At 37.7% G+C, this 16278-nt stretch overlaps 1 protein-coding gene across 1 annotated transcript in view; it reads right to left on the reverse strand.

Moving 5' to 3' along the window:
* The window catches only part of Ankfn1 (ankyrin repeat and fibronectin type III domain containing 1), a 137706-nt gene that overhangs the window by 27021 nt on the left and 94407 nt on the right, over nt 1-16278 (reverse strand). Inside the window, exons 11-14 of the mRNA XM_026407796.2 lie at nt 15717-15932; nt 7044-7210; nt 4224-4374; nt 2495-2663 (exon numbers count right to left, since the gene is read on the reverse strand). Coding sequence (XP_026263581.2) covers nt 2495-2663; nt 4224-4374; nt 7044-7210; nt 15717-15932 — 703 coding nt within the window. The remainder of the gene's footprint in view (nt 1-2494; nt 2664-4223; nt 4375-7043; nt 7211-15716; nt 15933-16278) is intronic.

The raw sequence follows: 16278 nt of genomic DNA on the forward strand, positions 1-16278 counted from the left end.
TTGTTGTTTTTACCTACATGCTAGGTGCATTTATCTCTTAGCCAAGCATGCTCTCACTCTAAGGTCTTCCTGGTACTGGGAGTTGAACCCAGGACCTTGCTAGGCAAGTGCACTACCATTGAGATATGTCCTCAGACCCTTCCATTTTATTTTGAGATAGGTCTTGCTAAGTTGCCCAGGTTGGCCTCAAACTTGCAATCCTCCTGCCTCAGTCTCCTACTCAATAATATTTGTCGATGAATGCATAAACAAAAGAATGGAGAGAGAAAATGGAAACTAGTACATTTCTCCAGATTGTAGAGTAGAAATCAGCAGAACACAGTGTGGTTGCCCAAGAGGAATGTGTGAGCCTCACAGAAAAGAAGAGAGACCCTCACATGTCTGGGCCCTCCAGCGCCTTAGGAGTCATGTACTATTTTGATTGATACCAAATCACTGATTATTCCGTCAAGGCCATTAAAACATGGGAAAATTAATTTCAAGTAGTTTGACCTGTAATTATGGAAAAACAATGATTGTTTTACACAGAATTAAATATTGATTAGCTCTCTAATGAAGTATTTTCCTTAGTTCTTGGTCAATTACTTATCTTACAGAAATCATTCACTTTTATGGCTTTAGCTGTTTTCAGTAGACACTGGCCAAATTTCTGTTTTAGTAACAATTTTTCTTTCCAGAATTTCTATTGCCAAGGGGACATGTGTACTTAGTACCTTGAGACTCAACATATTCAAAGCTGAAAATCACTTTTTTCCCCAAATTGTTTTTCTCCCTGACTTTCATACTTCTAGTAGAGGCAGCGATATATTTGTTTTGTAGTCATTGGGACTGAAAACCACCAGGGCATTTCTCAGACTTCTCCTTACCTCATTTAAACAATTGCCCACTCTTATTAATTACTCCTAATATTTCTCATATTTGTATTTGTTTCCTTTTTATTTCCTTTCATTTCCTTTTTTTTTCTTTTTGATTCCTACCCTAACCCTGAACTATTATAATAATCTCTGAATTTTTTGAACCTTGCTTCTGGTCCACCTTAAACAGATTCTTCAGGCTGGTTCTCAAGAGTCAATTTGGCCTTACTTTATTTGAAGAGCTTTTTATTCCTCTGTTTCCTCATATATATATTTTTTTCTGATCTAGGCAAAGTGGACCACTTGTCCTCTTTCTGAATTTTTATCAAAAGAGCAGAACTTTTGTCTTACTGATTTCTAAATCCTTATAGTAGGCACCCAATATTTATTTCTATTGCCATTGGGTCATGTGAGATACTTTGCCTCAAACTATATTTCATAATAACAATGCTGTTATAACATGGACTAATAATGTCCTTTGGCTGGGGAACTCATTAAATGGTCACATTTACATCTAGGCTTTTAGGGAGTGGTATGGTTAATGGTATTAATTGTGTAACCCAGAAAAGGCACAGAAAGGTTAAGGGATTGCCAGTGTCATACAGCAGGTGACCCAAAACTCTCAAGTTCCAGTCTGCAAGTCTGATTCAAACTTATCTTAAGAACTTTACCTCCTCTGGAGAATAACAGTTGCTGTTCATCACCTTTTAGCATCTGAATTGCCTGGAATAATAGGAACTGAGCAGTTTAAACAATATCCTGAAAAGATAAATTCAGATGCAAATGCCCAGGTCTCAAAATAAGACATCAGGCAGTTTCCTTGTCTGCTTCTAGATCTGGTGGCTAGGGAGCAATTCAAAGAGGGTCTGCCTCCATTCCATCCATCCACCCAGTCAGCCTCCCACAAACTGTATAATTCATTTGAATTGACAGAGCCCTCACTAATTGCCTCTTATTGGCCTGTTACAAGATGAAGCACCGAAAGGGAGACAAAGCCTTCCTATTCACATTCTCAGTAGGCAGCAGGGGTCTCTGCAAAGATGGAGAAACTGGAGCCCAAGCTGTTCATTTTTGAAAGTCAGGACAAGATCTTCCACCACTCAGAACCCCTTATAAAAAGTCACAACATTGCATCCTGAGAGACTCTGTGCATTTCTTAATGGTCTGTCAGAAATTTAGTCTATTTAATATTAGAGTCTATTTATGACTTATATTTATGGACCTTTTTCCCTCTCCCAAGTGATACAAACTCTACATTTTAATTTCATTATTATTTTTTCCCAGTTGGAGGTGGGGAAGGGGAGAGAAGGGGCAGTGCTTTTCATAAAAACATCGTTCTTGTATTTATATTTTAAGAAAGCAAAGGAAAGGCAATAAGCACAGCCTGATAACTGAACTTTCTGTTTAGAATTCCTTCCTCTCCATTGGGCCTTAGCTATGTTTCAATAATTATTGCTCAGGCACATAGTCTTGGAGCTTTGCTTTTTCTCAGACTTGTACACAGTTCTAGGAAGGGTTGTTGCCAAAGCCATCATGTGATTTATTGACCCTCCACTGGGACAAGGGGGAACAGATATAACTTTGTGATTTTATTATAAGGAGGCTGGGTTAATATTTCTAGGTGAAACAAGCTACTATACCAAGTTCAAACATCTGAAGAGGGAGGTTAAGAAACCCTGAGTGTGGGGTGTAAGGATTATTCTGTCCTGGGGCTGTACAGACGTCGTCTGAAGCAGGGAGCAGGAGAAGAAAGGACACATTGTGACCCAATTCCAACACCTCCTGTGTGTAGAGGCGGAAGTTCCTTGCCTGCAGAGGGACACGCGCGGAGGAAAAATAGGAGAGTTACAACATGGCACTTACATAAACAACACCAAACTGGCATAAAACATCTAACAAAATTACACGACTTCAAGCTTGGAATTTTTATACAACATAAATATTAGGGTTCAGCCCATTTAATAATGCTATATAAAATCAAGATTTAAGGCAATAATGTTCCACATAAACTCTGAAAACAACATTTATGCTTCTTATAAAAGCAGAAAATGATTGCATTCTGTGGGCTTTTCAAAATGATGAATATAATTACATGAAGCAACAAAAATGGATTGAATTAAAAATCCACTAGTTTCAATTTAAGTTGGTTAAGGGGGAAAAATGTAGTTTCTGGCCAAGGACTGAGAAAATTTTACAAGTATCAAAAAAAAAAAATGTTGTATATACTGTTAGGCAGTTGGGCAGCTTTCTCCCAACATGTATATGTAGCCCAAGAGTCACCAATGAAATTTGAGCTGCTTCAAACCTGTTAAGTCCAAGAAACCATTTAATAGTATGGACTGTCACAAGTAGAGCTGTTTTTCCCCCTTCCTCATGAGCACATGGCCACCTCTGGAATAATCTAGTTGTTTCCATAGTGTCCTTCTGGCATCTCTTGCAATTTAGCAAATTAGTATTCATTAGTTTGGGCTGGTTTAGACTGGCCATGCAGTATTGACTTAAAATCAGAGCAGTACCCCAGTGGAAGCACACTCCTGCAATCTTTAATTTCTCCCTGCCTCCATGGGTCAGAGGCCACCTCATAGTTCTCTTTTATTAAAAGAGAGCCAGATACTCCTGTAAGGCTAAGAGTGTGTGTGTGTGTGTGTGTGTGTGTGTGTGTGTGTGTGAGAGAGAGAGAGAGAGAGAGAGAGAGAGAGAGAGAGAGAGAGAGAGAGAGAGAGATATGGATTGATTTTGGGGAAGGGGCAGAAATGATGAACATATATCTAAAAGAAACAAATTCAACCTAGTGCTACATCCTATCAAATTGATAGAGCCTAATAAACTTTTAATATTCTCTTAATTTTTTCTGAAATGACTTATTTGTGGAGGTTAGATTTCATATTTTGATTTATATAAGACAATAATTTTGACAGTAACTTCTCAATGGGTAGATAGAATGATGTAGTTGGGCCACTACTGTAGATTATACTATTATCCTTCTGTTCTTAGATAAATCATTTGTGTATTTAGCTGCACCCTTGTTTGTTTACAGATGCAAATATGTATATATTCTCATTGCTTTATGCTATTCTGATATTGAGCCATGGAGACTTTCAAGGTAGATTAGATGGCAGTACAGTGGGATCTGGAAAACTTGGAAGAGACTGATAATAGGGAAAAAGAGCACAAGTATAGCTTGTGTGTGCTTGTAAGCATTAAATTCAAAGTGTGTACGTACATGCAAAGTGGTATTTAAATAAAAGAAAGTAAATATATATGTGTGTATATATATGCATATATATATATCCCTCTTGAGTAAGTTTTATGCTACAATGTAGTTTCCATGAACCATAAAAAGAAGATAAAAATGGTAAAGTCTAGTACCTGGTGTAGAGGTATATTGATCTGCTTAAGGAGAGCTTTCACTGCCATCTGGAGCTCGTAGAAGAACAATTGCATGGGGCAGTCAGAAGTATGATCCACACTTTCCATAGATTCAGAGCCAGAAAGCTTTTGGATCCATTCCCACTCCTCTCTGTATGTTGAGTCAAGTTAAAATTAGAAATATAACAAAAGTTCAGAATACAACTCAGAACTTCTTTAGCATATATGTCCAGAACCTGGACAAGCAATTTTGGATGGTTAAAACTTAACAAAATTCATAAAATTCGAACTTTTTGCCACCCGAATGGAGTTTAAAATAAGCTTTTTCTAATTTAAGCTTTTGTTCACCTATCAAGCCACATATGCCTCAGAATGCAGGTCTAATTTGTGTGCATTTTCCAAATGTCTAGGTTTTGAGATTGAAGCTTTCAAATATTTTGTAATAATTTCCTGACTGTCCTATTTTTCTTTCCCTGTGGGTCCTCCATAAGTTCTAAGAGCCTACGTTTTACCACAGGGGCATCTGCTGGTTAATTCCATAGTTGGGTAACCACTGGACTCTTGTCCAACTCAGGCAGCAAACCACATGGCACATTTCAACCTTGTGCTGTTGTAATGGTGGGCCCTATTTTTGTTTCTTTCTTCTTCCAAAGCTTGAGGAAAATCACAAACAGAAACACCAGACAATTTCAATACAAGGAAGTAAGGGACACACATCACTGCTTCCATCCTTCTCTCAAAACAGTCATCTATGTCTTCATTCTGCATGCTCTGTAGTCGTTCCTGATGAACTTTTCCAAATGTCATTTAGAACAGAAGGGAAAAGAATGGTGGTGGGAGGAAAGCACATCTGGTTTGTCCCTCAAAGGCTGCTCTTCAAAAAGAACTTGAAAAGATCAAGGTAAATGCCTCTTGGGTAACACTGTTTCCACAGGTATTTTAGTACAAGTCTTGAAACACATTCAGTTGGCCAGGTTTCTCCTTGAAACTCTGCAGGGAGCAGCAGTGTGCTCTCAGGAACAGGCTAGAGAGGAAAGGGGAGCCCTCTTTGGGGACAGAATGAGAGGAGGCGCTGACACATGTTCCCATCCTGTGAAAACCAGGGATTTCCCCAAAGGGTCATACCAGCCTTGTCTCCAATCTGTGTCAAATTGAATGTGTCATGAGCTTTTTCATCAAAAGCAAACAAACAAACACCATTCTCTTTTTTAAGCTATCCCTTCAGAATAGTTTTGTTTTTAAGATATGTTTCATATCAGGTCTCATACTGGAAAAGACTAGAACACTTATTCTTTGTCCCAATAAGAGGAAAAAAAGAATAAAAATTAAGCCCTATTGTATACTTTTGACTTTACAAAGAATTATCTTAAAAACTGGCTTGGTAACTATTTCTTCTTTCCCATCACTGATATTGAACTAAGCGAGAGGTTTATGGCTAGCTGAAGTGTACAAAAAGTCTAAAGAACCACATGCTAAAATAGGGTCTCATAATCAAATTAGGAAATAGTCTACCAATATGGATACCATGAAACACCTACCACTAACTAATTATTTTAGACTATGAGGATGAGGGAGATGGCCCTGGCAGAGCAAAGGTTATTGTAAAAATGAACTTTGGATAATTGGTAGAGGAAATTAGTTCATATAACCACTAATAGAGTATAAGCTATTAGAACATGATCTAGAAATGGATGAAAACAACCACTGCCAACTCAACACAAATATGAGTCATGTAACTTATTGGGAAGACAAAAGAAGATAACTAATGTTGATTGTTGAAATGACCACCAGAGGGCAGACTTAAAGTCCAGGTGTAGTTGATCAGTGAAAGGAGAGAATATGGTGGTCAGTGAGTTCTTTAAGAGATTATCATCATCATCATCATCATCATCATCATCATTTATTCAACTATCATCAAATAATAGTTATGTAGTGAACCCTGAGAGATATAATAGTTAATAAAGGAAGTCTTTCAATTTTGAGGGCCATATTTTAAATGACCAAATTAGAGTCTACTTTGGTTGTAAGCAAATCCATAGGTGTAAATAGAATTTGAGGATCTAGTTTATACTTTTTGAAGCAAATATATAATATTTCATTATATATTTCTTCTTTTTCATTTTTTAAATGTTGAACACAATTCAGTACATTATAGTAGATTTTCAGAGGCCTGTTATTAGGGTTAGTTGTAAAGTTGAGCCAGATTACCAAGATTTTCCCAAAGCTAATAGGGTAATTCACCAAATGCCAAACCATACAGCAAATCTCCAACAGAGGCTCAGACCTTGTTACTTCTTTTCTTCCCTAGAGAACCAAAAGAGGCATAGGGAACATATAAGATTCTCAGGCCAGGGGGGTTAGGAGTAAGGAGAATGAAGGTTTGAGATGAGGTTGGGGGATCCTTTAAGATTCAGTAGCTTTATCAGATTCCATTCCCATAGAGAATTTTAAAAACAATGAACAAAACAAACATGACTTTTAGATTGTGAAGAAAAGGTATTATAAATAGCAATTTGGGAAGAAAAGGTCATGTGTTCATTAATCTGTTGAGCATCAGTGCTTGTACCATTAATAATGCAGAGGGAAACATGGAAAGACAGTACTCCCTTTTAATAGGCTCACTCATTCCACCAACCCACAATGGAAGCCCTCCTTATCCTAGTGTTAAATCTCAGCTGTGGCATTGCTCCAGTGTGCTGTGGGACATCTCACCATAGAAACTGTGCTGGCAAGTAATGTTTCATTTTCCTTTGGGCACATCAAATTGGTCACTTGAGCCATTGTTTCATCACAAGGAAAATTCTGACTCTGACCACTTACTTGGAAATGTTATTGTTTTCACGGATCTTCACATGGCAGAGGATGTTGGGTAACTTTTGAGTAACAAGAACTTTGATCTGATCCACAGAGCTACATAGTTTTAGGTAACCTAGATATAATCCAGGAGAGAGACGCTGATGACTCCTTTTGTGATAGGAGAGAATATCCTGTAGAGGGAAATAAGACAAAATAAGAAATCACTTTGAAAGACACTCTCCAAACCTTATTCTCTTTAAGGTGGGCCTGTCATGAATGATAGGCACTGAGAATGATTAGGTGAGGAACCATAGGTACAACCATGAATATAGGGGGAGTGTTGGTTTTGCAGCTAGTCTCACCTTCAGGAGAGTTCTCCTCCAAGTTAGGTAATCCACCTTTAACATAAGTCTGCCTGCTTGTTTTCCTCACATTTCTTTGCCAAGGCTAGGTGTGTGGGTTGTGATGGAATAAGCTGTTAGTGGTGGAGGTAAATAATAAAGAAAGAGAATTCATAATTTCTATCCTTGGAGGACTGACTGTTTAGCTTGGAGAAACAGACATTTGCCAGTATAAAAGCTGACAAAGCAGTTTCAGGAAGCTTCATGCTTTCAGGAAAATTAAAATGGAAAAGTCCATTATAAATGAAACCATTTAAATCAGAGTCAAAATTTTATAGCAAGTATATATAAAAGGTTGATTGGTTCTGTATCTTAAAAAAGTAATCATGAGATAATAATTTTATGTTATTAACATTTAAGTTGTAGTTATAGCTTAATTCTGAGAATGAGTTAAGCATTTATTCCCTTTTTTTGGGGGGGGAGTTAATTCTTTAGACTAAATTATAACTGAAATGGTACTCCTCATACTTGATTTTCACAAAGTCATCATGAAGAAGATAATTTTTGAAAAAATATTTGAGGGCTTCAGAATTTCTTTCCTGGAATCTTAAGACATTTTTCCTGGAATCTTAAAATGTTCTTATACAGTTCTTGTTCATTTTGTGCTTGTCAATCATAACTAGTCTACTAATCTTAGAGTCTCAATTGTCAGTGGCTTTGCATGCTGATTAGGTCTCCACATTATCTTCATCAGCTTCACAAAATTCTGCATTTTTTGCAATATTTAAAATTTTGCTTTGCAATGGATTGGCATTGGATTTACATTGTATTGTCACATCAAAATATTCTACAGGCTGCAGAGACTGAATGCAGTTGTTGATAGAGTAGAAAATGCCAACTAAGTACAGAGAGATATTTGAATCAATTCTTGTTCTATTTGTGATCAGTCCCTAATGAACTATTTGGGTTATGACTTTTGCCTCCCTGAACAACTGCAGGGACTCATAGTGAATAATTAGAAAACACAGTTCTGTTTCCCTTCTGCCCATATTAGTAGATAAAGCTTTTTTTTTAAACCTTTGGGTAGAAGGGTGTGAGAAATTTAGGAGTGATGAATCGGGTAATGATCATAAGGGAAGGTTTCCAATAAGCTAGGTTTTCACTAAGGGTAAAATAACTAAGATAAAGTTTCAAAAGTATCAACACACACACACACACACACACACACACACACACCACACATACACGAGATAAGCCAATGAGGTGATAGGTATTCCAATTAGCTTGATTTAATCATTCTACATTGCCCACATATATCAAACATCACTATGTACCTCATACATGTTTACAATTAAGATTTGTTCAAAAAGTATTAATAAAGATGAATAAATAGGAGCAAAATAAAGGGAATCAACTCTCTACTAAATGTAGATGAGGCAAGAAATAAACAAACTTGTATATATGGAAGAGAAAGGTATGAGGCTTCCTCTGTGCTCTGAAGGAACAAGTTCTCATCTGTAGGATTAACTATTTGCAGAATCTAACATACTCTGTTGTGTATTGTATCGTCTGTCCCATCTTTATGAAGCTTGAATTCCCATGGTTTATTGGTCACTATGGGAAATATTGGGGTTTCTGGTAAAGGTGATGTGATACCTACTCTTGAGGAGGTAGAGAAAGATGAATAAATTGGTGATTATAACATACTGAAGTCAATTTTATAGTAGAGACAACAACATGGTAATTGTAGAAAAGGACAAAATAAAAAATGGTCATAATTGGGAAGACAATATAATATGTACAAAAAAGCAATCTTCTCATCAAGAAGGATGAATTGTTATTACTACCAGGATGAAAAAGGCCAAACTTACTAATATTTTCAATCGTGTTTCTTAAAAATAGATCTTAGGTAAGCAGTTGACTCAAAGTTTGGTCAAGGTAAGTGTTTTAGGAAATAAACAACTAATTAAGGAGAGAGAAATGGTTAATGTGGGAATAAAAAATAGAAGGATATACATTCATTGCCAATTCTTCTTTGATCAGAAGAATTTGATCATATGCAACCTAGGGGCACTTACTGAACAAGCAGATGTGGCTATGGACTCATGGGTCATTATTTTTGAGAAGTCATAGAGAACTAGAAAAGTCCCTCAAGACTACCAAAGGACAAATATGCCTGGCTTTGCAACAGAAAGGGGAAAAACACAGGATGACCCTAGTAATTAAAGACCTTCGTCATATTGATCTTTAGGAAAAATGAGAAAGAACCATCAATCAAACATTCAATTTGCAGTCACACAGGAAATCCCAAGGCACTAAAGAGGAGTCACCATGGGTTTGTGAAGAGCAATCATACAGACAACTTTAATTTCTAACAGCTATAAAATAGGATTTACGGACCAAGGAGAAGTCTCCAGTGTAATCTGTGTCATTAAGATAACCTGAAAACAAGCAGAATCATGACCACATTACTTTAATAAGCTGAATACCTGGGTTGAAGATTTGTCGTTAATGAAGATGGAATTGGAATAGTATATAGATTGAGTGATGGCTCAGGAGGGATTGGTTCAGAGGACCAATATATTCAGTTTATTTATTGACATTCCAGACAAAGAAAATTAAGAATGTGTGTGTCAAATTTGTGGGTCCCAAATTTAGTGTGGTTTTGATTTTCTGGAAAATAGTAATAAAGCTATGAATGACCCAATGTATTGGAAAAATAAGCCTATCATAATTAGGGTTGAAACTTAATAAGAAAATGTGCTTATAAAGACTCAAACCCAAGAGTACAAAGATAGGATGGGTCAGGGTATGAGAGAAAAACATGCGAGTCAGAAGTGACCACAAATAGATTGTGAGTTAGGAACATACTGTGGTTTTATAAAAACCAACACCATTCTGGGATGGAGTAATTCACTATTTCATTCAATTTTAAAAGGACTATTACTGAGCATCTACTATGAATTCCCTTGCTTTTACATAGTCATTTGTTCTTTATTGGTCAGAATGCTTTTGCAACCTGAAAAATGCTTGGGAAGAGAAATAAGCTTAAGTACACTAGAAAGGCCCTGTAAAACCAAAATGGATGTCTGTAGGTCTATATATTACCTGATTTAGCCTCTAACCTGCATTTCTAGCCTCTACCTTCCATTACAGCCCTTTTGTGTCCCCTATCTTCAGCCATAATGGATTACTTTTTCTGTCTGCATACATTCCCGAATTTCTTTCTCTTTTTTTGTTAGTTTATTCACTTATCCTACCAACTTTTATTGAGCACCCACTATGTGTAAAGCATTATGCTAAGTTATTAATGACACCAAGATGAACAAGACATGATTCCTCCCTTCATGGAAATTAACATTTCAGTGTATGGGAGAAATATGTAAGCCAATTTTTCTAACCCACCATAAAGGCCATAAGAAGACTGTAAGGTCCATGTGGAACCAAGGGAGGGTGAGATCTACTCTTCCAACTTCTGCCTCATTTCTTTACTATTTCCTCTATTTAGTTTAATTCCTCCTCACTCCCTTCTCTTGCTGTCTTTTCTCCACCTGATAAACTTAACTTACCTTCATGGCTCAGCCAAATGCCACATCTTCTGCAATACCTTCCCTGATATTTCCAGGCAGAATTAATAGCTGCTTTGTGTGTGCTCCCATAGTACACTGTTTGTACTGCTATCGGGCTCTGGTTTAATTCTGCCTTGTATTACCTTGATTTGTTTACAAGTCTGTCTCCCTCCCTTGACTGAACTCCTTGAGAGCAAGGACCTTGACTTATTCATTTGTTTTTCATATAGCACCTAGAAGAGTGCCTGGCACCTCCTTGGTGTTGGAAAAAACTGTTTATTCAATATGAAGTGAAAGGCCCAGAGGTGGTAGGTTCTGGGGCTGGGCCTCTGGGAGAAAATATGCTATGTGTGTGCAGTAACTGGGAAGGGCATATCGATCAGATATCCTGAGATCTTTTTAAGGGAACAATAGATAGATGCTTTTAAGATAACTGCAGGGCCTTTATTGGCTGGATGAGGTGTGGAAGCTGAATTGTGTAGGGTAGTACAAGTCACAAAATCGTGACTGGTAGTCTTTGCAAGACCAAGATTGTTTAGACCACAAAGAATTTTAATTTTCTGAATTGTTTCCCAAATTTTAAAGAGATTTCACCCTACACTCTGGATTTCTAACTTCTCTTAAAAAGCAGAGCATACTTAATCAATGGGATTACATTTTTATACTGTAATAGCTGAGGCTGAAGAGGAATGCCTCCTTAGATAGGACAAGGACTCTCCAGATTAATGTAGTCCCTATTACTTTCACTTCTTTCTTTTTTAAATATTATAAATCATATACCATAAAATCCATCCTCTTAAAGCATGCAATTCAGTGGTATTTAGTATGTTTACAAGGTTGTATAACTATCCACCACTGTCTAATTCTAGGCCATTTTCATCATTCCAGAAAGAACCCTCACATTCATTACCATTCTCCAATTTCTCCTTCTGTGCTTGTAGAACCACTAATATGAATTTGCTTATTATGGATATAGCAAACATTTAAATGCAGTCATACAATAAGTGGCATTTTGTGTTGGTCTTCTTTTACTTTGCATAATGTTTTCAAGGTTCATCCATTCTGTAATATGGATCTTCATTCATTTTTATGGATAAATAATATTCCATCATATGGTTGCACCACATTTTGTGTACCCACTCATCAGCTTTCTTGGATTTTCAGATCGTTTCTACCCTTTGGCTGTTATGAATACTGATTGTATGAATATCGGTGAATGAGTTTTTGTGTGAACTCAATTGTTTCTTAAGTCATTAAGAAATTAGCTCATTTTCATTAATCTTTCTGATTCCTGTAGGTTTTGATACTTATGTTAGTTGCTGCTTGGGGATAGAAAGAATAGGAAAGTGCAGGAAAACAGTAGAGAATGGCAGAAGAAGTAGTTGGTCTTGGGTACCTGCAGTGTAAGAAGACATTGGGTACCTCCAGATGTCAAGAAGAGGAGAGGAAAACAGGAATGGGAGGAGAAAGAGGACAGCCTCACCATGATTTCCCTGGACATATCTTAAAGAAAGTAGGCAGAGAAAGCAAGGTGGTGGAATGGGAAGGGGACCAGGGATGTGGGTCCTAGTATCTCATAGTGCTGCATTTCAGCTGATATGACTTTGCCCAGCTATTTCCTTGAAATCCATGGCCTCATTTGTGCACTAGACAATAGAATTACTCAATCTCAACTGAGTTTTCATGAGAATAAATAATATAGATGTGACAAAGTATTACAAAGTTAGAATTAACATGTGAGAGATTAATCTTCAGGGGAAACTTCACGTATGAGGTGTTCAATTACTGAAATAACCCCTGAAGAGAATAACCCAGCACCCAGAGGGGCCTTCTTATTGGATATACATTCATTGCCAATTAGGTTGCTTAGAGGGACTCTAAATGATCCATATCTCTCTTTTCTTTTGCAAGAAAGCATGAGAACAATTTTTCTCTTATAGATACTTGAGAGAGGTCAGTTGTGAAGGTCTGTGTTTGAGGAGATCAGGATGTTGAGGGAGTTGGGTATTGGAGCTTCCCTGGGGCCCTATGGATTAGTAGATTCGTTACAGGCTGAGATTTTGTTAGAGTCTTGGCCTGTTATTGAAAACCCTATTGTAGATCATATAGTTTTTAAAAGATATTTTTTAAGTTGTCAATGGCCCTTTATTTTATTTGTTTATATGTGATGCTGAGAATCGAACCCTGTGCCTCACACATACAGGCAAGTGCTCTACCACTGAGCCCCAGCCCCAGCCCTGATTATATAGTTTTTATACAGACTTTCCTAATTATTATGAAAGGTGGATGAAGTAATGAAGTGTCCTAAGGGATGGCTGGGCTAGTGCCAGAGGTATCCCAGGAGAGCAGGGAAGAAGAGGTGGATGGGGTGTGTCCTTAGGAGAAATAGTATTGCTTGGATTTTTCTGAGTGAAGAAATAATAAAAAATCATGAATGTTTACTGTGCTACTCTTCTACTGCTTTACATATTAACCCATTAAATCGTCATTAGAACCCTGCGAAATAGAGCTTTTAGAGGAGGAGGAGATACAAGAGGTGAGAAGTTAAGTAACTTGCTCTGGTCACATAACTAGAAAGGGTGGGGTCAGGAGTCATACCCAGTCAGTCTGATTCCAAAGTTGTGAGGTAGCAGGAGAAAACCTAGGTTTCCAATCAGGTTGCCTGATGGTCATCACTCCACTGCCCTGAGAAAATCAAGTGGTTTGTAGCCTGTCATTGTGGGAATTACCCAGACTGCTTTGGGCCACCATCAAGACCTAGCTCAATCCTCATTTTAAGCTGGTGTAGCCAATTTAAATCTGACATAATTAAATCTTAAATCTATAACTGATTGGATACCAGCCCTAGGATTTTTATTCCCCACTTCCTCTCCAGCATAGGACCTGTATGGGAAGGTGGGGAGGGAGAAAAAATGGGGAGAAGAAAAGGGAGAGTGGGGTGGGTGGGAATGACATCAAGCAGGAATGCGCCAGTCAGCGGGGGTAAATTTTCCACTTGGATCTGTGTGGAAACCTGATCCTGCCTCTATTTTTGGTCTCCTTCTCTAACAACCTTTCACCAGATTGGAATTTTTCTGCACCTGTAACACATTTTTAATGTAATAAGTCTAGGAGAAACCAGGTATTATATCATGCTGGGGCCTGGGCTGTGTTTCTAGGAGCAAAGGTAGCCCAGACCCCAGTTTATCCCTATAGGGGATTAGTGTATTAGTCACCCTGTAAAAGCTCAATTTATTATGATTTTTTAAATGTTTCTTTTAGCACTTGCTTATAAAAGGTGAAGAGGGGAGCCACGAATGTGTCTGTGTTCCCTGCCCCCACCACCTCCACATATGAATGTACACTCTCTATCAATTTCCTATGAACCCACATTCCATAAAATCAAATCCAGAGGCATTGGCTTTGACCAATTAGCTTACCCTTGCTGTGTTGGACTTTTGTCCTGCTTTGGGCCAGTGCAAGTAATGAACAGATGAGATTATTGTACCAGACACCCCTCAGTTGGGAATGAAAGGAAGTTAGAAAGTAAATTAGCTGTTGAAGGTGACCATGAGTGGCTATTGGGGCCAACGTGCAGATTCAGCTTGTTCATGTGTGACTGAGCCCTTCCTTTCCTGTTACTCCAGATGGGATGTCTGGTGGATATATGCCATTTGTTTCATGGGGCTTAGAGTAGCTGTTTCTGCCAGTTTTTCTACCTAGATGTTGAATTCTATACAACTCACACTCATCATAGGGTTTTAAGGGTGGGGGAGAGAAACAGTGAGAAACAGTTTGATGTCCATGTTTACATGAGAACACTTGAGGCAGAGTGATCGCTGGGACAGAGCATGCACTTACGAATAGACATGGGCTTGTGTCCCACTGCTGCCATCCAGGCCAAGAGTCTGCATCCAAGGTGCTTGGGTTCTGAATTTTGGTGCCTATTCAGTACTCAGATGAGTATTTCAGGCTTTATTTCATCTTCCATCCCTCATTCACTAAAATCCTAACTCCTATCCCAAGATGGGTTCTTACAGAGCAGAAAGAATCCGCTTCCAATTAGAAGATCCAAGTTGAAATCTCAGTTCTGCCATTTTCTAGTTGTGTGCCCAAGAATGCATTCCATGTTTTGCAGGGTTTGAAGCCAATACAGTTTCTGATACAAAATTATCAATGCAAAATTGCCAGGGTGCTGATCAGTGCCTTGAAAGGGCTTGTGCAAGTAAAGAGCTGAGTGACATAGAAGCATCATTAACTTCACTAAATTGACCTCTGTGTATACCCTCGTGTCACTTAACCTGTTTGAACCCTGGTTATTTATTCCTAAAATGGATTTAATAATGCCTGTCTGTTCTAAGAAAGTATTGTACAGAACCAGCAAGAGTGAGTATATGTCAAAGTGTTTTTGTTCAGTATCATATTCATATAAATGTATCCAAACACACAATCTACATGTATTATTTTTACAGTCCAATCTGGTATTGGTTTGATGTCTTGGTTATATTGTGGATAGATACCCTACTCAGTCATTGGTCTGAGTGTTTCTTATTGGTTCAGTTGGTCAGGGCATTTTCAGAGTGATCATTCTGTGTATTACTTGACAAATTCCAGATCTAGAGAGAGATAAATAAAAATAAGTTTGGCATCTTTCCTGTGTGTGGAGTATGAGGAATGGCCCATCTCTGGAATCTTTCTACTCCACCACTGCATCTGTAGATGTTTTTTGGTATATTTCACTAGAGCCTGCATAATAGTATTTGGGATTTCAAATATATCAGAACAATGAAAAACAAAACAATTTGTACCTGGATGGTTATCAGTAAAATGTCTAAGGCTGTTGGTTCCTCTGGTGTTGATAGAGACTTCCTCTGGCTTTGAAGCTTTGAGATCTGCATCCATTTGCCATTAAAAAAGGAATAAAGCATCTCCACCTCTCTGATGGTGACTATGAGTATGTTTCCATGCCGGTCTTTAATGGGCTCATAGTAAACTCTTCCCAAGTTGTGTGTTCCAAGTAAATTCTAGAAATAAATAGATTACTGGTAGCTTAGATGATATTATTAAAGAAAATGAACACAATTGCAACAAAAGATGTGAATAATTATCTGATTTCTGAGAAGTGTTTTTAAGACTTAAACCTAAAATATGTGGCATCATAGAAATGTTTTTAACAGAGGCTCAAAGAAAATATCTTCACCATGAGCCTGCAAAGATTATAGCAAGAGGCACAAATATTATGTTTTTTTAAGCAAATTCAATATCTGTAAATATCTCTTACCCACATAGACACACCAGCACATAAACCTCAGTTACCAGCACTTGAAGAGAATCCCAGATGTTTTAAAGAAAAATGCCTGATATTTCAAG

This window comes from Urocitellus parryii, chromosome 7 (genome assembly GCF_045843805.1).
Source record: "Urocitellus parryii isolate mUroPar1 chromosome 7, mUroPar1.hap1, whole genome shotgun sequence".
NCBI lineage: Eukaryota > Metazoa > Chordata > Mammalia > Rodentia > Sciuridae > Urocitellus > Urocitellus parryii.